This window comes from Hyla sarda, chromosome 1 (assembly GCF_029499605.1).
Source record: "Hyla sarda isolate aHylSar1 chromosome 1, aHylSar1.hap1, whole genome shotgun sequence".
Lineage (NCBI taxonomy): Eukaryota > Metazoa > Chordata > Amphibia > Anura > Hylidae > Hyla > Hyla sarda.
The window spans coordinates 599,138,264-599,164,925 of NC_079189.1; the positions used below are offsets into that span (position 1 = coordinate 599,138,264).

Here is a 26,662-nt window from a genome sequence, read left to right on the forward strand (position 1 = left end):
TAGGTCAGTGTTTTCCAACCGGGGGTGCCTCCAGCTGTTGCAAAACTACAACTCTCAGCATGCCCGGACAGCCGTTGGCTGTCCGGGCATGCTGGGAGTTGTAGTTTTGCAACAGCTGGAGGCGCTCTGGTTGGGAAACACTGGTATAGTATATGGTGCAACATTCCAAGAGTTGGAGGATTGGTTAGATAAATACCTGCCATTGCATTATAAATACCGCCAGGATGGCCAAAATACCGCCTGTGCAGGTAAAATACCGGCCAGGTGGCAACCCTAGATGTTGCCCTCACTGCTGTTATCTTCCTGCCTCTTAGTTGCCAAATTAACAGCAGCAGCCAATGAGCCGCAGTCTCCTCTCTACAGCTCTTCCACCTGGAGCTACATAGTGTAGAGGGAAGCTAAACTACACACACAGCTCAACTACTCACACAGCTCAACCCTGATGCACATACAACCCCCCCCCCCCCCCCCCCCCCCCCCCCCCCGAGCCCTGTTGGACACCCACAGCTCAGCTGTGAAATGGCTTCCATAGACCCTGATCTGAATCCTATTGAACATCTGTGGAAGAAGCTGAAACCTCCAGTCTGGAGAAGATACCTTTACACCTGAGACAGCTGGAGGAGGATCTTATGAGGAATGAGCCAAGATACCTGCAGTTTGGAGAAGACACCGGAAACAGCTGGAGCAGGATCTTATGAGGAGTGGTCTGCAATCTGGGGAAGACACCTTTACACCTGAGACAGCCAGAGCAGGTTCTTACGAGGAGTGGGCCAATATACCTGCAGTCTGGAGAAGATACCTTCACACCTGAGACAGCTGGAGCAGGATCTTATGAGGAGTGGCCAAGATACCCGCAGTCGACACCTTCACACCTGAGACAGCTGGAGCAGGATCTTATGAGGAGTGGGCCAAGATATCTACAGTCTGGAGAAGACACCTTCACACCTGAGACAGCTGGAGCAGGATCTTATGAGGAGTGGGCCAAGATACCTACAGTCTGGAGAAGACACCTTCACACCTGAGACAGCTGGAGCAGGATCTTATGAGGAGTGGGCCAAGATACCTGCAGTCGACACCTTCACACCTGAGACAGCTGGAGCAGGATCTTAGGAGGAGTGTGGCCAAGATACCTGCAGTCTGGAGAAGACACCTTCACACCTGAGACATCTGGAGCAGGATCTTATGAGGTGTGGGCTCAGATACCTACAGTCTGGAGAAGACACCTGAGACAGCTGGAGCAGCATCTTATGAGGTGTGGGCTCAGATACCTACAGTCTGGAGAAGACACCTTCACACCTGAGACAGCTGGAGCAGGATCTTATGAGGAGTGGGCCAAGATACCTGCAGTCTGGAGAAGACACCTTCACACCTGAGACAGCTGGAGCAGGATCTTATGAAGAGTGGGCCAAGATACCTGCAGTCTGGAGAAGACACCTTCACACCTGAGACAGTTGGAGCAGGATCTTATGAAGAGTGGGCCAAGATACCTGCAGTCTGGAGAAGACACCATTACACCTGAGACAGCTGGAGCAGGATCTTATGAGCGGTGGGCCAAGATACCTGCAGTCTGGAGAAGACACCTTCACACCTGAGACAGCTGGAGCAGGATCTTATGAGGAGTGGCCAAGATACCTGCAGTCGACACCTTCACACCTGAGACAGCTGGAGCAGGATCTTATGAGGAGTGGGCAAAGATACCTGCAGTCTGGAGAAGACACCATTACACCTGAGACAGCTGGAGCAGGATCTTATGAGTGGTGGGCCAAGATACCTGCAGTCTGGAGAAGACACCTTCACACCTGAGACAGCTGGAGCAGGATCTTATGAGGAGTGGCCAAGATACCTGCAGTCGACACCTTCACACCTGAGACAGCTGGAGCAGGATCTTATGAGGAGTGGGCCAAGATACCTGCAGTCAACACCTGAGACAGCTGGAGCAGGATCTTATGAGGTGTGGGCTCAGATACCTGCAGTCTGGAGAAGACACCTTCACACCTGAGACAGCTGGAGCAGGATCTTTTGAGGAGTGGGCAAAGATACCAGTCACAGAAATTGCTGAATTGCCACGCCACAACTAAATATTAAGTTCAGACAGGCCGGGTTGAGGTAGGGGCTGATGAAGCTGCAGCTCCAGGCCCATCCTGAAAATATGGCCAGGCTGAATAAGCTACTACATTGTATGACCAGCAGTGCAGGAGCTCACAGCGAAACGGACACATGGCACAGGTCCGGTCAGTGTGGCTGTGCGGTGTGGGTCTACTTCTTTGCTTGCCTGTACTACCTGGACCTCTCGTGTCTGTGCAGTGCTGGCGCAGTGACTAGGGGCTGTAAAGTGAGCCTGACATGTCGTCCCGGGTTCCCTGGCTGCATGGAGCATGAGCAGAGTGTAATAACTGCAACAATAATATGAGGATATGAATGTATATAGGGCTCTGGGGGAGGAAGAAGGTAATTAGTGGCTGTCTGGACTCTACCTAACATTTAGTTTTCCTCACGATAGTCACATCTAGAGATGAGCGAACTTACAGTAAATTCGATTCGTCACGAACTTCTCGGCTCGGCAGTTGATGACTTATCCTGCCTAAATTAGTTCAGCTTTCCGGTGCTCCCGTGGGCTGGAAAAGGTGGATACAGTCCTAGGAGTCTCCTAGGACTGTATCCACCTTTTCCAGCGCACGGGAGCATCCGGAAAGCTGAACTAATTTATGCAGGAAAAGTCATCAACTGCCGAGCCGAGAAGTTTGTGACGAATCGAATTTACTGTAAATTCGCTCATCTCTAGTGACATCTTACCATCTACTCTGCATAACACCAATGTCATGTGTATGACACTATTGGAAATGTCCATTCAGAGGCCAACAGACCTCAGCATTACAGAGACTCCAGAAAAAGGGACCGTCTCTTCTCATGGTCCCAACAGGACTCAACATTACAGAGACTCCACACACAGCGACCGTCTCTTCTCAGGTCCCAACCCCCCCCCCCCCCCCGGCCTTAACATTACAGAGACTCCAGAAAAAGGGACCGTCTCTTCTCATGGTCCCAACAGGACTCAACATTACAGAGACTCCACACACAGCGACCGTCTCTTCTCAGGTCCCAACCCCCCCCCCCCCCCCCCCCCCGGCCTTAACATTACAGAGACTCCAGAAAAAGGGACCGTCTCTTCTCATGGTCCCAACAGGACTCAACATTACAGAGACTCCAGTCACAGGGTTCGCCTCTTCTCTGGTCCCCACAGGACTAAGCATTACAGGCATCTCCAGGTATTTTGCCACTGCAAGATTTATCTCTGCCGATCTCCTTTAACTGCAGCAGCTGAATAAGAAAGGTCCCACATACATTTCAGTATGGCTGCAGATACAGTGGGGCACCTGTCACTTATTTGGGAGGCATAAGGTTCTCTGTGTATCTGTACATTGTTATCCAGCCACATTATCCATGGCCATTAGGTGGTCCTATTTCCTCCCTATTTTTCTGCTGCATAAATCTGGTGTATTTTAAATGCATTATCAGTAAAAGTTCAGTTTTACGGCACCTTTTCTTCATGATATTTTTGGTATACAGTGATCCCTCAACTTACAATGGCCTCAACATACAAATAGTTTCAACATACAATGGTCTTTACTGGACCATTGTAACTTGAAACCAGACTCAACATACAATGCTATGGAATCTGTGAAACGTGTCAAGGGTTGGAAGAACCGACCAATCAGAATGGACATTTACTGGTAAAATGTAGTCATAAAGTGTATGCACTGACCGGTGTCTGGTAGCGCCCCCCCCCTACAGTACAGGAAGGTATAACATGTTCTGTACTACTCTTTACCTGTATTACTGAAGTGTATGCACTGACTGGTGTCTGGTAGTGCCCCCCTACAGTACAGGAAGGTATAACATGTTCTGTACTACTCTTTACCTGTATTACTGAAGTGTATGCACTGACTGGTGTCTGGTAGTGCCCCCCTACAGTACAGGGAGGTAAAACATGTTCTGTACTACTCTTTACCTGTATTACTGAAGTGTATGCACTGACCGGTGTCTGGTAGCGCCCCCCCCCCCTACAGTACAGGGAGGTATAACATGTTCTGTACTACTCTTTACCTGTATTACTGAAGTGTATGCACTGACTGGTGTCTGGTAGTGCCCCCCTACAGTACAGGGAGGTATAACATGTTCTGTACTACTCTTTACCTGTATTACTGAAGTGTATGCACTGACTGGTGTCTGGTAGCACCCCCTACAGTACAGGGAGGTATAACATGTTCTGTACTACTCTTTACCTGTATTACTGAAGTGTATGCACTGACTGGTGTCTGGTAGCGCCTGTTACGCCGAGCGCTCCGGGTCCCCGCTCCTCCCCGGAGCGCTCGCTTCTCTCTCGCTACCGCAGCGCTCCGGGCAGCTCCACTGACCCGGTGCGCTGCGATACCGTCTCCAGCCGGGATGCGATTCGCGATGCGGGTAGCGCCCGCTCGCGATGCGCATCCCGGCTCCCGTACCTGACTCGCTCTCCGTCTGTCCTGTCCCGGCGCGCGCGGCCCCGCTCCCTAGGGCGCGCGCGCGCCGGGTCTCTGCGATTTAAAGGGCCACTGCGCCGCTGATTGGCGCAGTGGTTCCAATTAGTGTGTTCACCTGTGCACTCCCTTTTTATACCTCACTTCCCCTTCACTCCCTCGCCGGATCTTGTTGCCATTGTGCCAGTGAAAGCGTTTCCTTGTGTGTTCCTAGCCTGTGTTCCAGACCTCCTGCCGTTGCCCCTGACTACGATCCTTGCTGCCTGCCCCGACCTTCTGCTACGTCCGACCTTGCTTCTGTCTACTCCCTTGTACCGCGCCTATCTTCAGCAGCCAGAGAGGTGAGCCGTTGCTAGTGGATACGACCTGGTCACTACCGCCGCAGCAAGACCATCCCGCTTTGCGGCGGGCTCTGGTGAAAACCAGTAGTGACTTAGAACCGATCCACTAGCACGGTCCACGCCAATCCCTCTCCGGCACAGAGGATCCACTACCTGCCAGCCGGCATCGTGACAGCGCCCCTCTACAGTACAGGGAGGTATTACATGTTCTGTACTACTCTTTACCTGTATTACTGAAGTGTATGCACTGACTGGTGTCTGGTAGTGCCCCCCTACAGTACAGGGAGGTATAACATGTTCTGTACTACTCTTTACCTGTATTACTGAAGTGTATGCACTGACTGGTGTCTGGTAGCGCCCCTCTACAGTACAGGGAGGTATTACATGTTCTGTACTACTCTTTACCTGTATTACTGAAGTACATGCACTGACTGGTGTCCGGTAGCGTCCCCTACAGTACAGGGAGGTATTACATGTTCTGTACTACTCTTTACCTGTATTACTGAAGTGTATGCACTGACTGGTGTCTGGTAGCGCCCCCCTACAGTACAGGGAGGTATTACATGTTCTGTACTACTCTTTACCTGTATTACTGAAGTGTGTGCACTGACTGGTGTCTGGTAGCGCCCCCTACAGTACAGGGAAGTATTACATGTTCTGTACTATTCTTTACTTGTATTACTGAAGTGTATGCACTGACTGGTGTCTGGTAGCGCCCCCTACAGTACAGGGAGGTATTACATGTTCTGTACTACTCTTTACCTGTATTACTGAAGTGCATGCACTGACTGGTGTCTGGTAGCGCCCCCTACAGTACAGGGAGGTATTACATGTTCTGTGCTCTTTACCTGTACCAGGGTTATCTGCTCCTTTGGGCATCAGGTGAGGGCGGCTCTATTTTATTATTTTTAGGACACTGCGTGTTCTGTACAGGACCCTGAAGAAGCTTCTGTCCTCTACATAGACCAGTGTTTACCAAAGAGGGTGTCTCCAGCTGTTGCAAAACTACAACTCCCAGCATGCCCGGACAGCCGAAGGCACTCTGGTTGGGAAACACTGACATAGACAGTGATTACAGCTCCCAGCAGATCTTTATTACTTTTATATATAAGGATTTGCTTTATCTCTATTAGTTATCTACTTATTTTTGTTGAATTCTCATATTTTCCTATTTTTGGATGACATTTTGGGGCTTCAGAACCAATTACCAGGTTTCCATAGAATTCTGGTCTCAACATACAATGGTTTCAACATACAATGGTCGTCCCGGAACCAATTAATATTGTAACTTGAGGGACCACTGCATTTCTGTAAGGTGATCATATCTTGGCTGACGTGTGGCCTAAGTTATATGTATTCTTTCATGTCTCCAGACACAGGGACCGTCTCTTCTCAGGTCCCCATAGGCCTTAGCACTACAGAGATTTCAGACACAGGGTCCGTCTCTTATCATATGTGGTGTCCCGGTACCGTATTGCATACCGTACCTGGTATGGTGGTCCCCAAAGTCAGAGTAACTACACTCAGGTGGGGTCCCCCACGTGGGATAGCCCCTAGTCGCCTCTCCTCTACTCTAATTCTACAATGTTAATATATGTACATATTTAGTAATAATGTGTATTTAATATAATGTATAGTACTTACCTTGTTTAGCGTTGCAGGACCTCCGGTCATGTGACTATGTTAATATCCTCTATGGTATGTTGGAGGACCTTTGGAGGTCCTTGGGTCAGATGTTACCCATAAGCCTTTGTAATGGTGATTGACACAAGTATTGGACTAATTAGCACTAGTCCAGCCCCTGCCCATATAAGGGAGCTGTAGCCTATTATCGCTCTCTTGGGTTGCTGCTCTCGTGGATGCTGGACTAGCAGGACGGATCTGTGCAACTTGCAAAGACACCCTAGGCCTGAAGCCTGCCGGCCTCAGCCTCAATCAAACCATGAGTTCTAAACCACTCCCGCTAAAGCTAGCGTGACTACTGGACCGCAACTAAATCCCCTAAATCCAGTGGAACAACGCATAGTATCCTAAAGACTGTAAATTGCTAAAGTCCCAACCTTTGTCAATCTCCAAAGAACGCTTGCATGTATAGCAACTGTTCCGGTTATGAAGCTTGCATAAAATCTTCAGTAAAAGTTACAACTGATTCAGCAAACTCTCCGGTTGTGGACATTCCATTATTATATACCTCCCTATCGCTTTTGGGAAGGGTGGCGGTAGGACAAGCATTACTGTGGAGCTCTCACCCTGGCGTCACGAGTAGCAATGGTTAACAAGCACCCTTTAGTCACCGCACAGCTGCACTACCCTTACCCTACTCCCCCAGGCTATCACACATAGCCCCCACAGGCCTTAGCATTACAGAGACTCGACACAGGGTCCGTCTCTCATCATAGTCTCCACAGGCCTTAGCATTACAGAGACTCCAGACACGGGGTCCCCCTCTTTACGTGGACCCTACAGGCCTTAGCATGGCTGTCAATCCAGACTGGCAGGTGGTTCTTACTGAGCTCAATGAGCTTTAGGCCAGAGAGAAGTAGATGGGAGCTGAATTGGTCTCTACTAGAGATGAGCGAACTTACAGTAAATTCGATTCGTCACGAACTTCTCGGCTCGGCAGTTGATGACTTTTCCTGCATAAATTAGTTCAGCTTTCAGGTGCTCCGGTGGGCTGGAAAAGGTGGATACAGTCCTAGGAGACTCTTTCCTAGGACTGTATCCACCTTTTCCAGCCCACCGGAGCACCTGAAGGCTGAACTAATTTACGCAGGAAAAGTCATCAACTGCCGAGCCGAGAAGTTCGTGACGAATCGAATTTACTGTAAGTTCGCACATCTCTAGTCTCTACCACAATCTCAATTCCAGTATGACTTCAACTGTACTGAACCTGTATTGTGTTTATATATTGAGAATATTTATTAGGTATTTTTTTTTATTATGGAAGTGTTGATCCTCCTCCTGTGATTCTCTATTAAAAGGGGTACTCCACTGCCCCAGCGTCCAGAACATTTTGTTCCAAACGCTCGGTGTGGGCTGTGGCGGTCTTAACGTCGCACCACGCCCCCTTAATGCAAGACTATGGGAGGGAGCGTGGCGGCTGATACGCCCCTTCCCATAGACTTGCATTAAGGGGGCGTGGCCATGTTGTCACGACCCCCGCGGCCCGCAACCAGCATTCGAAATAAAATGTTCCGGACGCTGGGGCAGTGGAGTACCCCTTTTTAATGCTTAGTGTTTCTACTAACTCTCCTACAGCTCCATAGATTCTGAGGCAATGGGGGAGATTTATCAAAACCTGTGCAGAGGAAGAGTGGTGCGGTTGCCCATAGCAACCAATCAGATTGCTTCTTTCATTTTCCACAGGCCTCTAAAGAGGCCTGTGGAAAATGAAAGAAGCAATCTGATTGGTTGCTATGGGCAACTGCACCACTCTTCCTCTGCACAGGTTTTGATAAATCTCCCCCAATATGTTTTAAAGGATAAAAAAAGATAGGCCCAAACACAAGCATGTAAGGTTTAAAAGTGAATTTTTATAAAATAAAAGTTACACATTTTAACACAGATATATACACATATATATACACACACAGGGTGATTCAGAAAAGATTGGCGTAAAATTATAACCAAGAAAACGTGACACAAAATTACTATCATTAATTCTTTACTTTTTAGTGACATATTGGTATTCAATACATTGGCAACACTGAGACCTTATATGCGTTTTAATATACTGACGTCTTGTATTTGATTTTTGTGCACAATTGTTGGGGGGGGGTTGACACCCCCCCCCCCCCCCCCCAGGTTGTTGTTTTTTTTTTTCATATTTTTTTTTACTTTTCAATAAACCGAATAAAAAAAATAATTACTAATATGAAAAGCTGCCCTATCTATCCAAGTTTTATCTATACACTACAAATGTCCTAAGTGATTTCCACTGGTGACACGGTAGGCGGTACGACAGTTCTGTCCATGCACGGAGCCCTTATACCCCAACTAGGTATCTCCATGTGGACCCAACACCATGCAATCCAGACATCCAAAACCGCATCTACCGTATTTTTCGTCCTATAGGACGCACCGGCGTATAAGACGCACCCAATTTTTACGGGCAAAATCAAAAAAAATAAAGATTTTGAACCCAATAGTGGTCTTCAACCTGCGGACCTCCAGATGTTGCAAAACTACAACTCCCAGCATGCCCGGACAGCCGTTGGCTGTCCGGGCATGCTGGGAGTTGTAGTTTTGCAACATCTGGAGGTCCGCAGATTGAAGACCACTGCATAGGAGGTAATATTCACGTGTCCCCGCCGCTCCGGACCCGTCACCGCTGCCCTGGATGTCGCTCCATCGCTGTCCCCGTCGCTCCGGAACGTCTCCGCTGCCGGCCGGGTATCCTCGCTCTCCGTCGCCGCCATCACGTCGTTACGCACGCCGACGCACGTACGTGATGACGAGGAAGGAAAGCGCCGGCCATACAGGGGATCCCTGAACGGAGAAGACACCGAGGAGGCAGGTAAGGTCCCCCCCGGTGTCCTGTAAGCACTAACCCGGCTATTCAGTCGGGCTGTTCGGGACCGCCGCGTTGAAATCGCGGCGGTCCCGAACAGCCCGACTGAACAGCCGGGTTAGTGTCACTTTCCCTTCAGACGCGGCGGTCAGCTTTGATCGCTGCATCTGAAAGGGTTAATACAGGGCATCACCGCGATCGGTGATGTCCTGTATTAGCCGCGGGTCCCGGCCGTTGATGGCCGCAGGGACCGCCGCGATAGGGGGTGTATTCGCCGTATAAGACGCACCGACTTTTTCCCCCCAGTTTTGGGGAAGAAAAAGTGCGTCTTATACGGCGAAAAAATACGGTAAACCTTATGTTCCCTTCCCTCCAAGGAAAGACTCTACTAGTTCAAGGGAACTCCAAACACGAACTGATTTATTTTGGGTAAAGAAAAGTTAAATTCCCATCCCCCGGGGCTGGTCAGATGGCATTATCACAAGGTACAGTTACAATCTCCCCATAGATGAGATTTCATTGCCCTTATAAGCCTCCACAGGTATAATGGATAAGGTAAAATGTCTATTTAAGAATATGCTTGATAAAATAATGGCCACTCACTAACTCCGTACCCCCCCAATCCACTCACTAACTCACTCCCCCCTCCCATAGTGTTTAAAAGAATGTCTCAAGATGGCGCCCGAGCAGGAGCTATACCCAAGATGATAAGACCACGTGATGGACGAAAACCACCTGCAGATGGAAGAAACCAATCACGAGGACAGTAATTCATGACGTATAAGCTTTGCACACGGCCCATTGCTGCCGATTCTAAAAACCATTGAAACTGTTTTAAATAAAGGAAATATCATTTACTGAACTGTCAGAGTGATTTCTTCTCTCGTGCATATGCTGATCCTGATATCTAATTAGGAAGGGGGCAGATACTCATCTGATACCGGGTCCGGTTCTGATCCATTTCCGATGTACAGTGGTCCCTCAAGTTACAATATTAATTGGTTCTGGGACGACCATTGTATGTTGAAACCATTGTATGTTGAGACCTTAACTCTATGGAAACCTGGTAATTGGTTCTGAAGCCACCAAAATGTCATCCAAAAATAGGAAAAAGTGAGGATTAAAGAAAGATAAATAGATAATTAACACAGATAAAGCAAATCCTTACATATAAAAGTAAGAAAGATCTGCTGGGAGCTGTAAACACTGGTCTATGTAGAGGACAGGAGCTTCATCAGCGTCCTGTACAGTACGGGCAATGTCCTAAAAAAAAGTAACATGGAGCCGCCCTCACCTGATGTCCAAAGGAGAAGCTAACCCTGGCACAGATAAAGAGTACAGAACATGTAATACCTCCCTGTACTGTAGGGGGCACTACCAGACACCAGTCAGTGCATACACTTCAGTAATACAGGTAAAAAGAGTAGTACAGAACATGTAATACCTCTCTGTACTGTAGGGGGCGCTACCAGAAACCAGTCAGTGCCTGCACTTTAGGAATCCAGGTTTCACCAGTGAAATGTCCATTCTGATTGGTCGATTCTTCCAGCCAATGACACGTTTTGCAGATTCCATAGTATTGTATGTTGAGTCTGGTTTCAAGTTACAATGGTCCAGAAAAGACCATTGTATGTTGAAACTATTGTATGTTGAGGCCATTGTAAGTTGAGGGATCACTGTATACATAGATCTCCATCAGATCACCTACCAACCCCAGATCACCTACCAACCTTCTGTTCTTATCCCAGCTCCCATACAACACTGCATTTCCTGTAGTGTTACTCTTGTGGAGATAAAGTGGGGAACACATAACATGTCACTCAGGGGCCCCCAAGAGCGCTCAACCAGGGTGGTCTTTGATAGCTCAGGGTCCCCACTGTCTGTAGTCCAAATAGAAACCCGAATTGGAAGTTCGGGCCTCCAGCAACACCTTTGTTGCCACCTCGAATCTCTAATAAATACAGGGTGACTTAGACATTAAAGGGGTATTCCGCCCCCGGGACCCCCGCGATCTCCCTGCTGCACCTGGAGTTCGTTTAGAGCAGCACCAGAGGTTCGGGACACCCCGGCCGCGTCCCACTCGTGATGTCACGGCCACACCCCCTCAATGCAAGTCTATGGTAGGGGGCCCAATGTCCACCACGCCCCCTCCCATAGACTTGCATTGAGGGGATGTGGCCGTGACATCACGAGCCTCCGCCCCACATCGCCAATCATCCAGCACGGAGAGAAGGTTACTCCGTCCACTGGATGTCTGGAGTACCGCAGCCAAGATTGCAGGGGTCCACAGCGGCGGGACCTCTGCGATCAGACATCTTATCTCCTATCCTTTGGATAGGGGATAAGATGTCTAGGGGTGGAGTACCCCTTTAATTCAATGATAGGAGACAATACTAACAATCCAGCGAGTAAATATAATTCTTTGTACAAAAAAAAGAATGGCATCCAACAATGGCCAGCGTCTTCTCGGATATGGACGCCACAGTGTTAGTCATGTGTTGTCGCAAGCCGGTCAGAACCTGGGTCTGTAGCCCCACAGAAAGAACACAGAGTGCTAGATCTGGTGATCGTGGAGGCCTGCGCAACATTGGTGAATAATTGTTGCCGGCACCACCGATCCGACGCTTTGGTAGAGTTTTATTTAGGTGTTGGCGAACGTTCAAATGGAAATGTGGAGGTGACCCTCCTGCCGAGAGACAACGCTTCTCAGATCTTCATCTATGGCCGTTCCTATAACATGTCCAGGTAGGTGCGGCCAGCGACAGGATCCTCAGCCATAAAAGTCTTGGCGCCTGCTTGTTGCGCAGAACATGGTTACTTTGGATGAGTCCCTCATGTGCTCAATAAGTATACATGGTCTTCTAAATTCCCAATAAAGGTGAAAGGTCACCTCTTTACTATACACCAGCCGGGAAGTGGATTCATACTTTTCCAATTGGTTCTTCAAGTCTATTGTTCCTCAACCAGGGTGCCTCCAGCTGTTGCAAAACTACAACTCCCAGCATGTCCGGACAGCTAAAGGCTTCAGCTCCTGAAGATGTAATCTGTATGGTCCACAGATGTTTTTTCGTAAGATACACCATACTGTGGTTTGTGGCACCTGTATCGATCCATATTAGTCAGCCTGGTTTTGTTTTGATTTTCGGTCACTGACCATTTATCACTGATGGTACTTTTAACTTCAGGACTTTACTTTTGCACCATCCTTTTTGAATCCCCCTATAAACATAAAATATTCTATCTGTATGGTTGATCTGTAGATGCATTAACTGGATTCTATTTGCTTTTGAACTGCATTCCCTTTCTCTTATAAGATGTATTTCTTTTTTGTACAATATTACAGTAAAATGATTCTGAAAAAGGTCCCCGATGTTAAAGAGGATGTGATTTTGTGGTAAAACATTTCCTACATTCTGAACATGAAGATGGCTTCTCCCGTACGTGGGTTCTCTGATGTAAAAACAAGACTTGGTTGCTGAAAAAAAAAACATTTCCTATAGGGGTAAACTCTGACGTATAACAAGATTTGATTTTGCAATAAAACATTCACCACATTCTGAACATGGAAATTTTCTCCCGCTCAAGTGGGCTACTTCATGTTTAGGAAATATAATTTTGTAAGTTTAGCATTTTTCACATTCTGAATATTAATATGACTTCTCCACTATGTGACTTTTCTGATGTTTAAGAAGAATTGTTTGCTGAAAAAAACTTTTCCTACATTCTGGGTATGAAATGCTTGCTCTTTCAGGTGAGTTCTCTGATGTTTAAGAATATGTGATTTCCGAGAAAAACATTTGCCACATTCTGAACATGAAAAAGGCTTCTTTCCTGTGTGAGCCATTTGATGCTCAACAAGATGCGATTTTCTAGTAAAACTTTTTCCGCATTCTGGGCAAGAAAATGGCTTTTCCCCCGTGTGACTTCTTTCATGTATAACAAGCGATGATTTAGCAGTAAAACTTTTTCCACATTCTAAACAAGAAAATGGCTTCTCTCCTGTGTGAATCATCTGATGTCGAACAAGATGTAATTTCTGACAAAAACATTTCCCACATTCTTTACACTTATATGGCTTCTCGCCTGTGTGAGTTCTCTGATGACAAACAAGATCTGATCGCTTACAAAAAGATTTACCACATTCTGCACATGGATATGGCTTCTCCCCTGTGTGAATTCTTTGATGTGTCACAAGGCAAAATTTCCGCGCAAAACATTTGCCACATTCTGAACATATAAATGGCTTTTCCCCTGTGTGAGTTCTCTGATGACAAACAAGATCTGATCGCTGACAGAAACATTTCCCACATTCTGAACATGAAAACGGCTTCTCTCCTTTGCGCGTTCTTTGACGTATACGACGATTTGAGTGATCTATTTGATGTTGTACAAGATTTGATTTTACGGTAAAAGATTCATCATATTCTGTGCATAAAGATGGTTTTTCTTCTATCAGAGCTGTTCGATGTATAACACCAGTATCGGGACTTAGATTTTGCCCCATAGTCTGTGATGAATCAGAAGAAAGAACCTGCTTAAACAGATCAGGTGACAGATCTTGGCTGTGAAGGGCTGAGGGTGTATCTGGGAAAATGGAATGTTCTTCATATGTATCTTGTGTGATATCATCATCATCAGTTTTAAAATCTGAAGACATTAGATATTGTGATCTCCAGTCATCTGCCAAGAACAAAATCTTATAAATAATATAACCTTGGAATTATGTTATTATATTATAATACTTTCATCTAAACTTGTCAGGTTAAATTGCACAGCATGTAGCAAAATCAAATTATTAAAGGGGTACTCCGCTGCTAGACATCTTATCCCCTATCCAAATGATAGGGGATAAGATGTATGATCGAGGGGGTCAAGCAGGACCTGGCATTCTATTCAAACGCCGGGTTTCTGCGGCAGTGATCGTGATTTCAGGGACACGCCCCCTTGTGACATCACACCACGCCCCCTCCATTCATGTCTATGGGTGGGGGCGTGTTGGCCGACACATCCCCTCCCATAGACATGAATGGAGGGGGCGTGGCGTGAAATCACAATCAAAATGTTCAGAACACTGGAGCACCAGAGTACCCCTTTAAAGAGATTCTCCCCCGCGATCTGACACTTATCCCCTATCCTTATAATAGGGTATAAGTGTCCCTAACCTAGAGTTCTCCTTTAAGGCCTAGGGGTGAGAATGAGAATGAAAACTGCAATGTTTTAGATTTTTTTTTCTATAACTAGATAGTAAAAAAATATCACCGCTAATTTTTTTTATTGTCGTCATTTGTCCCATCTTGGTCGTACTTTATTACCCATTATTTATTCCTCTTATCATTATCTCCAGTTTCAGTCATCTAATGGTGAGTTGTCATTTTGTTCTTGTTTTTACTGTTATTGATACATGCCTGTATTACTTTCTTTATGACTGCTGGCAGGTCATCCTATTCTACCTTACTATAAGTCCTGGGGGCATCTAAATACTGGCAGATATTGTTAGCACCCAGACTGGTGACCAGCCAGCTTCATTACACACATCCAACCTCTGCAATACACTCACAGGATGCCAATAGGTTGCTATAGCAGCCAGCGATGGTGATGTGAGGGGCTGCTGATCCTCCATCATGACCTGATCCTTGTACTGATCCTTGTGTCCTTCTACATACATAAAATCCATCATTACATACCTGGGGTAACACCTCCTGGAATCATTACATACCTGGGGTAACACTTCCTGGAATTTCCTCCTTCACTTCCCTCATACAGGGGTGATGGTCCATCATCCTCTCTTCTTCATCCTCCACTTTATTATTAGTCAGATCTCCTCCCTGATGTGACATATAGAACAATTCACTACAATACAGCAGACAGGAGGAAACATCTAACACATCAATATAAGAGACCCCAGATCTATCCCCACATCTATAACTGTAGGACCCCCCTATAGAGATGTGGTATAGGATCAGCCTCATCTACCTGATGGTTCTCTGGGACATTTCCCTCTGGACAGTCCTGGGAATACAGAGGACGGGGACACCTCTCGGGTGGATTTCTATCCATGACTCCATCTGTAGGAAACACAATGGGACTGATTGTCTATATGTGATGATCAGATGATGGGTGAAGGATCTAGGTGACCATCACCCCAAATCTCTCCGCTATGATCAGGATGGTCTCGTCTTACCTGGTGAAGTGATGGGCTGCTGATCCTCCATCATCACCTGATCCTTGTGTCCTTCTACATACTCTACATACATAAGATCCATTATTACTTACCTGGGGTAACACTTCCTGGAATTTCCTCCTTCACTTCCCTCATACAGGGGTGATCGCCCATCATCCTCTCTTCTTTATCCTCCACTTTATTATTAGTCAGATCTCCTCCCTGATGTGACATATAGAACAATTCACTACAATACAGCAGACAGGAGGAAACATCTAACACATCAACATAAGAGACCCCCCAAATATATCCCCACATCTATGACTGCAGGACCCCCCCTATAGAGATGTGGTATAGGATCAGCCTCATCTACCTGATGGTTCTCTGGGACATTTCCCTCTGGACAGTCCTGGGAATCCAGAGAACGGGGACACCTCTCGGGTGGATTTCTATCCATGACTCCATCTGTAGGGAACACAATGGGACTGATTGTCTATATGTGATGATCAGATGATGGGTGAAGGATCTAGGTGACCATCACCCCAAATCTCTCCTCTATGATCAAGACGATCTCTACTTACCTGGTGATGTGAGGGGCTGCTGATCCTCCATTATGACCTGATCCTTGTACTGATCCTTGTGTCCTTCTACATACTCCCACTCCTCCATGGAGAAATAGACCGCCACGTCCTGACACCTTATAGGAACCTGACACACAATGATACAGTCATCACCCCGACCCCTCCAGTGGTGTTACTGTATAATGTCCCAGCATTCCCAGCAGTGTCACCTCTCCAGTCATCACCAGACCCCTCCATTACTGTATAATGTCCCAGCAGTGTCACCTCTCCAGTCATCACCAGACCCCTCCATTACTGTATAATGTCCCAGCATTCCCAGCAGGGTCACCTCTCCAGTCATCACCAGACCCCTCCATTACTGTATAATGTCCCAGCATTCCCAGCAGTGTCACCTCTCCAGTCATCACCAGACCCCTCCATTACTGTATAATGTCCCAGCATTCCCAGCAGTGTCACCTCTCCAGTCATCACCAGACCCCTCCATTACTGTATAATATCCCAGCATTCCCAGCAGTGTCACCTCTCCAGTCATCACCAGACCCCTCCATTACTGTATAATGTCCCAGCAGTGTCACCTCTCCAGTCAACACCAGACCCCTCCATTACTGTATAATGTCCCAGCAGTGTCACCTCTCCAGTCATCACCAGACCCCTCCATTACTGTATAATGTCCCAGCATTCCCAGCAGTGTCACCTCTCCAGTCATCACCAGACCCCTCCATTACTGTACAATGTCTCAGCATTCCCAGCAGTGTCACCTCTCCAGTCATCACCAGACCCCTCCATTACTGTATAATGTCCCAGCATTCCTAGCAGTGTCACCTCTCCAGTCATCACCAGACCCCTCCATTACTGTATAATGTCCCAGCATTCCTAGCAGTGTCACCTCTCCAGTCATCAACAGACCCCTCCATTACTGTATAATGTCCCAGCAGTGTCACCTCTCCAGTCATCACCAGACCCCTCCATTACTGTATAATGTCCCAGCAGTGTCACCTCTCCAGTCATCACTAGACCCCTCCATTACTGTATAATGTCCCAGCAGTGTCACCTCTCCAGTCATCACCAGACCCCTCCATTACTGTATAATGTCCCAGCATTCCCAGCAGTGTCACCTCTCCAGTCATCACCAGACCCCTCCATTACTGTATAATGTCCCATCATTCCCAGCAGTGTCACTTCTCCAGTCATCACCAGACCCCTCCATTACTGTATAATGTCCCAGCATTCCCAGCAGTGTCACCTCTCCAGTCATCACCAGACCCCTCCATTACTGTATAATGTCCCAGCATTCCCAGCAGTGTCACCTCTCCAGTCATCACCAGACCCCTCCATTACTGTACAATGTCCCAGCAGTGTCACCTCTCCAGTCATCACCAGACCCCTCCATTACTGTATAATGTCCCAGCATTCCCAGCAGTGTCACCTCTCCAGTCATCACCAGACCCCTCCATTACTGTATAATGTCCCAGCATTCCCAACAGTGTCACCTCTCCAGTCATCACCAGACCCCTCCATTACTGTATAATGTCCCAGCATTCCCAGCAGTTTCACCTCTCCAGTCATCACCAGACCCCTCCATTACTGTATAATGTCCCAGCAGTGTCAGCTCTCCAGTCATCACCAGACCCTCCATTACTGTATAATGTCCCAGCATTCCTAGCAGTGTCACCTCTCCAGTCATCACCAGACCCCTCCATTACTGTATAATGTCCCAGCATTCCTAGCAGTGTCACCTCTCCAGTCATCAACAGACCCCTCCATTACTGTATAATGTCCCAGCAGTGTCACCTCTCCAGTCATCACCAGACCCCTCCATTACTGTATAATGTCCCAGCAGTGTCACCTCTCCAGTCATCACCAGACCCCTCCATTACTGTATAATGTCCCAGCAGTGTCACCTCTCCAGTCATCACCAGACCCCTCCATTACTGTATAATGTCCCAGCATTCCCAGCAGTGTCACCTCTCCAGTCATCACCAGACCCCTCCATTACTGTATAATGTCCCAGCATTCCCAGCAGTGTCACCTCTCCAGTCATCACCAGACCCCTCCATTACTGTATAATGTCCCAGCAGTGTCACCTCTCCAGTCATCACCAGACCCCTCCATTACTGTATAATGTCCCAGCATTCCTAGCAGTGTCACCTCTCCAGTCATCACCAGACCCCTCCATTACTGTATAATGTCCCAGCATTCCTAGCAGTGTCACCTCTCCAGTCATCACCAGACCCCTCCATTACTGTATAATGTCCCAGCATTCCTAGCAGTGTCACCTCTCCAGTCATCAACAGACCCCTCCATTACTGTATAATGTCCCAGCAGGGTCACCTCTCCAGTCATCACCAGACCCCTCCATTACTGTATAATGTCCCAGCAGTGTCACCTCTCCAGTCATCACCAGACCCCTCCATTACTGTATAATGTCCCAGCAGTGTCACCTCTCCAGTCATCACCAGACCCCTCCATTACTGTATAATGTCCCAGCATTCCCAGCAGTGTCACCTCTCCAATCATCACCAGACCCCTCCATTACTGTATAATGTCCCAGCATTCCCAGCAGTGTCACCTCTCCAGTCATCACCAGACCCCTCCATTACTGTATAATGTCCCAGCAGTGTCACCTCTCCAGTCATCACCAGACCCCTCCATTACTGTATAATGTCCCAGCATTCCCAGCAGTGTCACCTCTCCAGTCATCACCAGACCTTCCATTACTGTATAATGTCCCAGCATTCCCAGCAGTGTCACCTCTCCAGTCATCACCAGACCCCTTCATTACTGTATAATGTCCCAGCATTCCCAGCAGTGTCACCTCTCCAGTCATCACCAGACCCCTCCATTACTGTATAATGTCCCAGCATTCCCAGCAGTGTCACCTCTCCAGTCATCACCAGACCCCTCTATTACTGTATAATGTCCCAGCATTCCCAGCAGTGTCACCTCTCCAGTCATCACCAGACCCCTTCATTACTGTATAATGTCCCAGCAGTGTCACCTCTCCAGTCATCACCAGACCCCTCCATTACTGTATAATGTCCCAGCATTCCCAGCAGTGTCACCTCTCCAGTCATCACCAGACCCCTCCATTACTGTATAATGTCCCAGCATCCCCAGCAGTGTCACCTCTCCAGTCATCACCAGACCCCTTCATTACTGTATAATGTCCCAGCATACCCAGCAGTGTCACCTCTCCAGTCATCACTAGACCCCTCCATTACTGTATAATGTCCCAGCATTCCCAGCAGTGTCACCTCTCCAGTCATCACCAGACCCCTCCATTACTGTATAATGTCCCAGCAGTGTCACCTCTCCAGTCATCACCAGACCCCTCCATTACTGTATAATGTCCCAGCAGTGTCACCTCTCCAGTCATCACCAGACCCCTCCATTACTGTATAATGTCCCAGCATTCCCAGCAGTGTTACCTCTCCAGTCACCACCAGACCCCTCCATTACTGTATAATGTCCCAGCATTCCCAGCAGTGTCACCTCTCCAGTCATCACCAGACCCCTCCATTACTGTATAATGTCACAGCAGTGTCACCTGTCCAGTCATCACCAGACCCCTCCATTACTGTATAATGTCCCAGCAGTGTCACCTCTCCATTCATCACCAGACTCCTCCATTACTGTATAATGTCCCAGCATTCCCAGCAGTGTCACCTCTCCAGTCATCACCAGACCCCTCCATTACTGTATAATGTCCCAGCAGTGTCACCTCTCCAGTCATCACCAGACCCCCCCATTACTGTATAATGTCCCAGCATTCCTAGCAGTGTCACCTCTCCAGTCATCACCAGACCCCTCCATTACTGTATAATGTCCCAGCATTCCCAGCAGTGTCACCTCTCCAGTCATCACCAGACCCCTCCATTACTGTATAATGTTCCAGCATTCCCAGCAGTGTCACCTCTCCAGTCATCACCAGACCCCTCCATTACTGTATGATGTCCCAGCATTCCTAGCAGTGTCACCTCTCCAGTCATCACCAGACCCCTCCATTACTGTATAATGTCCCAACATTCCTAGCAGTGTCACCTCTCCAGTCATCACCAGACCCCTCCATTACTGTATAATGTCCCAGCAGTGTCACCTCTCCAGTCATCACCAGACCCCTCCATTACTGTATAATGTCCCAGCATTCCCAGCAGTGTCACCTCTCCAGTCATCACCAGACCCCTCCATTACTGTATAATGTCCCAGCAGTGTCACCTCTCCAGTCATCACCAGACCCCTCCATTACTGTATAATGTCTCAGCATTCCCAGCAGTGTCACCTCTCCATTCATCACCAGACTCCTCCATTACTGTATAATGTCCCAGCATTACCAGCAGTGTCACCTCTCCAGTCATCACCAGACCCCTCCATTACTGTATAATGTCCCAGCATTCCCAGCAGTGTCACCTCTCCAGTCATCACCAGACCCCTCCATTACTGTATAATGTCCAGCAGTGTCACCTCTCCAGTCATCACCAGACCCCTCCATTACTGTATAATGTCCCAGCATTCCCAGCAGTGTCACCTCTCCAGTCATCACCAGACCTTCCATTACTGTATAATGTCCCAGCATTCCCAGCAGGGTCACCTCTCCAGTCATCACCAGACCCCTCCATTACTGTATAATGTCCCAGCAGTGTCACCTCTCCAATCATCACCAGACCCCTCCATTACTGTATAATGTCCCAGCATTCCCAGCAGTGTCACCTCTCCAGTCATCACCAGACCCCTCCATTACTGTATAATGTCCCAGCAGTGTCACCTCTCCAGTCATCACCAGACCCCTCCATTACTGTATAATGTCCCAGCATTCCCAGCAGTGTCACCTCTCCAGTCATCACCAGACCCCTCCATTACTGTATAATGTCCCAGCATTCCCAGCAGTGTCACCTCTCCAGTCATCACCAGACCCCTCCATTACTGTATAATGTCCCAGCAGTGTCACCTCTCCAATCATCACCAGACCCCTCCATTACTGTATAATGTCCCAGCATTCCCAGCAGTGTCACCTCTCCAGTCATCACCAGACCCCTCCATTACTGTATAATGTCCCAGCATTCCCAGCAGTGTCACCTCTCCAGTCATCACCAGACCCCTCCATTACTGTATAATGTCCCAGCATTCCCAGCAGTGTCACCTCTCCAGTCATCACCAGACCCCTCCATTACTGTATAATGTCCCAGCATTCCCAGCAGTGTCACCTCTCCAGTCATCACCAGACCCCTCCATTACTGTATAATGTCCCAGCATTCCCAGCAGTGTCACCTCTCCAGTCATCACCAGACCCCTCCATTACTGTATAATGTCCCAGCAGTGTCACCTCTCCAGTCATCGCCAGACCCCTCAATTACTGTATAATGTCCCAGCATTCCCAGCAGTGTCACCTCTCCAGTCATCACCAGACCCCTCCATTACTGTATAATGTCCCAGCAGTGTCACCTCTCCAGTCATCGCCAGACCCCTCCATTACTGTATAATGTCCCAGTAGTGTCACCTCTCCAGTCATCACCAGACCCCTCCATTACTGTATAATGTCCCAGTATTCCCAGCAGTGTCACCTCTCCAGTCATCACCAGACCCCTCCATTACTATATAATGTCCCAGCAGTGTCACCTCTCCAGTCATCACCAGACCCCTCCATTACTGTATAATGTCCCAGCATTCCCAGCAGTGTCAACTCTCCAGTCATCACCAGACCTTCCATTACTGTATAATGTCCCAGCATTCCCAGCAGTGTCACCTCTCCAGTCATCACCAGACCCCTTCATTACTGTATAATGTCCCAGCATTCCAAGCAGTGTCACCTCTCCAGTCATCACCAGACCCCTCCATTACTGTATAATGTCCCAGCATTCCCAGCAGTGTCACCTCTCCAGTCATCACCAGATCCCTCCATTACTGTATAATGTCCCAGCAGTGTCACCTCTCCAGTCATCACCAGACCCCTCCATTACTGTATAATGTCCCAGCATTCCCAGCAGGGTCACCTCTCTAGTCATCACCAGACCCCTCCATTACTGTATAATGTCCCAGCATTCCCAGCAGTTTCACCTCTCCAGTCATCACCAGACCCCTCCATTACTGTATAATGTCCCAGCATTCCCAGCAGGGTCACCTCTCTAGTCATCACCAGACCCCTCCATTACTGTATAATGTCCCAGCATTCCCAGCAGTGTCACCTCTCCAGTCATCACCAGATCCCTCCATTACTGTATAATGTCCCAGCAGTGTCACCTCTCCAGTCATCACCAGACCCCTTCATTACTGTATAATGTCCCAGCATTCACAGCAGTGTCACCTCTCCAGTCATCACCAGCCCCTCCATTACTGTATAATGTCCCAGCATTCCCAGCAGTGTCACCTCTCCAGTCATCACCAGACCCCTCCATTACTGTATAATGTCCCAGCAGTGTCACCTCTCCAGTCATCACCAGAACTCCATTACTATATAATGTCCCAGCAGTGTCACCTCTCCAGTCATCACCAGACCCCTCCATTACTGTATAATGTCCCAGCATTCCCAGCAGTGTCACCTCTCCAGTCATCACCAGACCTTCCATTACTGTATAATGTCCCAGCATTCCCAGCAGTGTCACCTCTCCAGTCATCACCAGACCCCTTCATTACTGTATAATGTCCCAGCATTCCCAGCAGTGTCACCTCTCCAGTCATCACCAGACCCCTCCATTACTGTATAATGTCCCAGCAGTGTCACCTCTCCAGTCATCACCAGACCCCTCCATTACTGTATAATGTCCCAGCATTCCCAGCAGTGTCACCTCTCCAGTCATCACCAGACCCCTCCATTACTGTATAATGTCCCAGCATTCCCAGCAGTGTCACCTCTCCAGTCATCACCAGACCCCTCCATTACTGTATAATGTCCCAGCAGTGTCACCTCTCCAGTCATCACTAGACCCCTCCATTACTGTATAATGTCCCAGCATTCCCAGCAGTGTCACCTCTCCAGTCATCACCAGACCCCTCCATTACTGTATAATGTCCCAGCAGGGTCACCTCTCCAGTCATCACCAGACCCCTCCATTACTGTATAATGTCCCAGCATTCCCAGCAGTGTCACCTCTCCAGTCATCACCAGACCCCTCCATTACTGTATAATGTCCCAGCAGGGTCACCTCTCCAGTCATCACCAGACCCCTCCATTACTGTATAATGTCCCAGCAGTGTCACCTCTCCAGTCATCACCAGACCCCTCCATTACTGTATAATGTCCCAGCATTCCCAGCAGTGTCACCTCTCCAGTCATCACCAGACCCCTCCATTACTGTATAATGTCCCAGCAGTGTCACCTCTCCAATCATCACCAGACCCCTCCATTACTGTATAATGTCCCAGCATTCCCAGCAGTGTCACCTCTCCAGTCATCACCAGACTCCTCCATTACTGTATAATGTCCCAGCATTGTCACCTCTCCAGTCATCACCAGACCCCTCCATTACTGCATAATGTCCCAGCAGGGTCACCTCTCCAGTCATCACCAGACCTCTCCATTACTGTATAATGTCCCAGCATTCCTAGCAGTGTCACCTCTCCAGTCATCACCAGACCCCTCCATTACTGTATAATGTCCCAGCAGTGTCACCTCTCCAGTCATCACCAGACCCCTCCATTACTGTATAATGTCCCAGCAGTGTCACCTCTCCAGTCATCACTTGACCCCTCCATTACTGTATAATGTCCCAGCAGTGTCACCTCTCCAATCATCACCAGACCCCTCCATTACTGTATAATGTCCCAGCATTCCCAGCAGTGTCACCTCTCCAGTCATCACCAGACCCCTCCATTACTGTATAATGTCCCAGCAGTGTCACCTCTCCAGTCATCACCAGACCCCTCCATTACTGTATAATGTCTCAGCATTCCCAGCAGTGTCACCTCTCCAGTCATCACCAGACCCCTCCATTACTGTATAATGTCCCAGCAGTGTCACCTCTCCAGTCATCACCAGACACCTCCATTACTGTATAATGTCCCAGCATTCCCAGCAGTGTCACCTCTCCAGTCATCACCAGACCCCTCCATTACTGTATAATGTCCCAGCAGGGTCACCTCTCCAGTCATCACCAGACCCCTCCATTACTGTATAATGTCCCAGCAGTGTCACCTCTCCAGTCATCACCAGACCCCTCCATTACTGTATAATGTCCCAGCAGTGTCACCTCTCCAGTCATCACCAGACCCCTCCATTACTGTATAATGTCCCAGCATTCCCAGCAGTGTCACCTCTCCAGTCATCACCAGACCCCTCCATTACTGTATAATGTCCCAGCATTTCCAGCAGTGTCACCTCTCCAGTCATCACCAGACCCCTCCATTACTGTATAATGTCCCAGCAGTGTCACCTCTCCAGTCATCACCAGACCCCTCCATTACTGTATAATGTCCCAGCATTCCCAGCAGTGTCACCTCTCCAGTCATCACCAGACCTTCCATTACTGTATAATGTCCCAGCATTCCCAGCAGTGTCACCTCTCCAGTCATCACCAGACCCCTTCATTACTGTATAATGTCCCAGCATTCCCAGCAGTGTCACCTCTCCAGTCATCACCAGACCCCTCCATTACTGTATAATGTCCCAGCATTCCCAGCAGTGTCACCTCTCCAGTCATCACCAGACCCCTCTATTACTGTATAATGTCCCAGCATTCCCAGCAGTGTCACCTCTCCAGTCATCACCAGACCCCTTCATTACTGTATAATGTCCCAGCAGTGTCACCTCTCCAGTCATCACCAGACCCCTCCATTACTGTATAATGTCCCAGCATTCCCAGCAGTGTCACCTCTCCAGTCATCACCGGACCCCTCCATTACTGTATAATGTCCCAGCATTCCCAGCAGTGTCACCTCTCCAGTCATCACCAGACCCCTCCATTACTGTATAATGTCCCAGCATTCCCAGCAGTGTCACCTCTCCAGTCATCACCAGACCCCTCCATTACTGTATAATGTCCCAGCATTCCCAGCAGTGTCACCTCTCCAGTCATCACCGGACCCCTCTATTACTGTATAATGTCCCAGCAGTGTCACCTCTCCAGTCATCACCAGACCCCTCCATTACTGTATAATGTCCCAGCATCCCCAGCAGTGTCACCTCTCCAGTCATCACCAGACCCCTTCATTACTGTATAATGTCCCAGCATTCCCAGCAGTGTCACCTCTCCAGTCATCACCAGACCCCTCCATTACTGTATAATGTCCCAGCAGTGTCACCTCTCCAGTCATCACCAGACCCCTCCATTACTGTATAATGTCCCAGCATTCCAAGCAGTGTCACCTCTCCAGTCATCACCAGACCCCTCCATTACTGTATAATGTCCCAGCATTCCCAGCAGTGTCACCTCTCCAGTCATCACCAGACCCCTCCATTACTGTATAATGTCCCAGTATTCCCAGCAGTGTCACCTCTCCAGTCATCACTAGACCCTCCATTACTGTATAATTTTCCAGCAGTGTCACCTCTCCAGTCATCACCAGACCCCTCCATTACTGTATAATGTCCCAGCAGTGTCACCTCTCCAGTCATCACCAGACCCCTCCATTACTCTATAATGTCCCAGCATTCCCAGCAGTGTTACCTCTCCAGTCACCACAAGACCCCTCCATTACTGTATAATGTCACAGCAGTGTCACCTGTCCAGTCATCACCAGACCCCTCCATTACTGTATAATGTCCCAGCATTCCCAGCAGTGTCACCTCTCCAGTCATCACCAGACCCCTCCATTACTGTATAATGTCCCAGCAGTGTCACCTCTCCAGTCATCACCAGACCCCTCCATTACTGTATAATGTCCCAGCAGTGTCACCTCTCCAGTCATCACAAGACCCCTCCATTACTGTATAATGTCCCAGCAGTGTCACCTCTCCAGTCATCACCAGACTCCTCCATTACTGTATAATGTCCCAGCATTCCCAGCAGTGTCACCTCTCCAGTCATCACCAGACCCCTCCATTACTGTATAATGTCCCAGCATTCCCAGCAGTGTCACCTCTCCAGTCATCACCAGACCCCTCCATTACTGTATAATGTCCCAGCAGTGTCACCTCTCCAGTCATCACCAGACTCCTCCATTACTGTATAATGTCCCAGCATTCCCAGCAGTGTCACCTCTCCAGTCATCACCAGACCCCTCCATTACTGTATAATGTCCCAGCATTCCCAGCAGTGTCACCTCTCCAGTCATCACCAGACCTTCCATTACTGTATAATGTCCCAGCATTCCCAGCAGGGTCACCTCTCCAGTCATCACCAGACCCCTCCATTACTGTATAATGTCCCAGCATTCCCAGCAGTGTCACCTCTCCAGTCATCACCAGACCCCTCCATTACTGTATAATGTCCCAGCAGTGTCACCTCTCCAGTCATCACCAGACCCCTCTATTACTGTATAATGTCCCAGCATTCCCAGCAGTGTCACCTCTCCAGTCATCACCAGACCCCTCCATTACTGTATAATGTCCCAGCATTCCCAGCAGTGTCACCTCTCCAGTCATCACCGGACCCCTCTATTACTGTATAATGTCCCAGCAGTGT

General features: G+C 48.4%; 1 protein-coding gene across 2 annotated transcripts; it reads right to left on the bottom strand.

Annotated features, from left to right (window-relative positions):
* Positions 1-11,369: 11,369 nt before the first annotated feature.
* On the bottom strand, positions 11,370-16,232 carry LOC130296299 (oocyte zinc finger protein XlCOF6.1-like). Of its 2 annotated transcripts, XM_056547692.1 has the most exons (6): positions 16,110-16,232; positions 15,902-15,993; positions 15,642-15,750; positions 15,342-15,433; positions 15,085-15,193; positions 11,370-14,048 (listed from the first exon to the last, which is right to left on the bottom strand). In XM_056547692.1, the coding sequence occupies exons 1-6, from the start codon at positions 16,195-16,197 to the stop codon at positions 13,033-13,035; spliced, it is 1,506 nt and encodes a 501-aa protein (XP_056403667.1). In that variant the 5' UTR covers positions 16,198-16,232; the 3' UTR covers positions 11,370-13,032. The 2 variants fall into 2 exon arrangements, with proteins under 2 accessions (XP_056403667.1, XP_056403673.1); XM_056547698.1 differs by lacking the exons at positions 15,085-15,193; positions 15,342-15,433.
* Between the last annotated feature and the right edge of the window lie 10,430 nt (positions 16,233-26,662).

Coding starts and splice junctions, on each gene's coding strand:
- LOC130296299 (XM_056547692.1), bottom strand. CDS start 16,197: ATGGAGGAGTGGGAGTATGTAGAAGGACACAAGGATCAGTACAAGGAT. Junction 15,994..16,109: donor GCAGCCCCTCACATCACCAG/GTAAGTAGAGAT, acceptor TGTTCCCTACAG/ATGGAGTCATGGATAGAAAT. Junction 14,049..15,084: donor TCCAGGAAGTGTTACCCCAG/GTATGTAATGAT, acceptor TGTTCTTGGCAG/ATGACTGGAGATCACAATAT.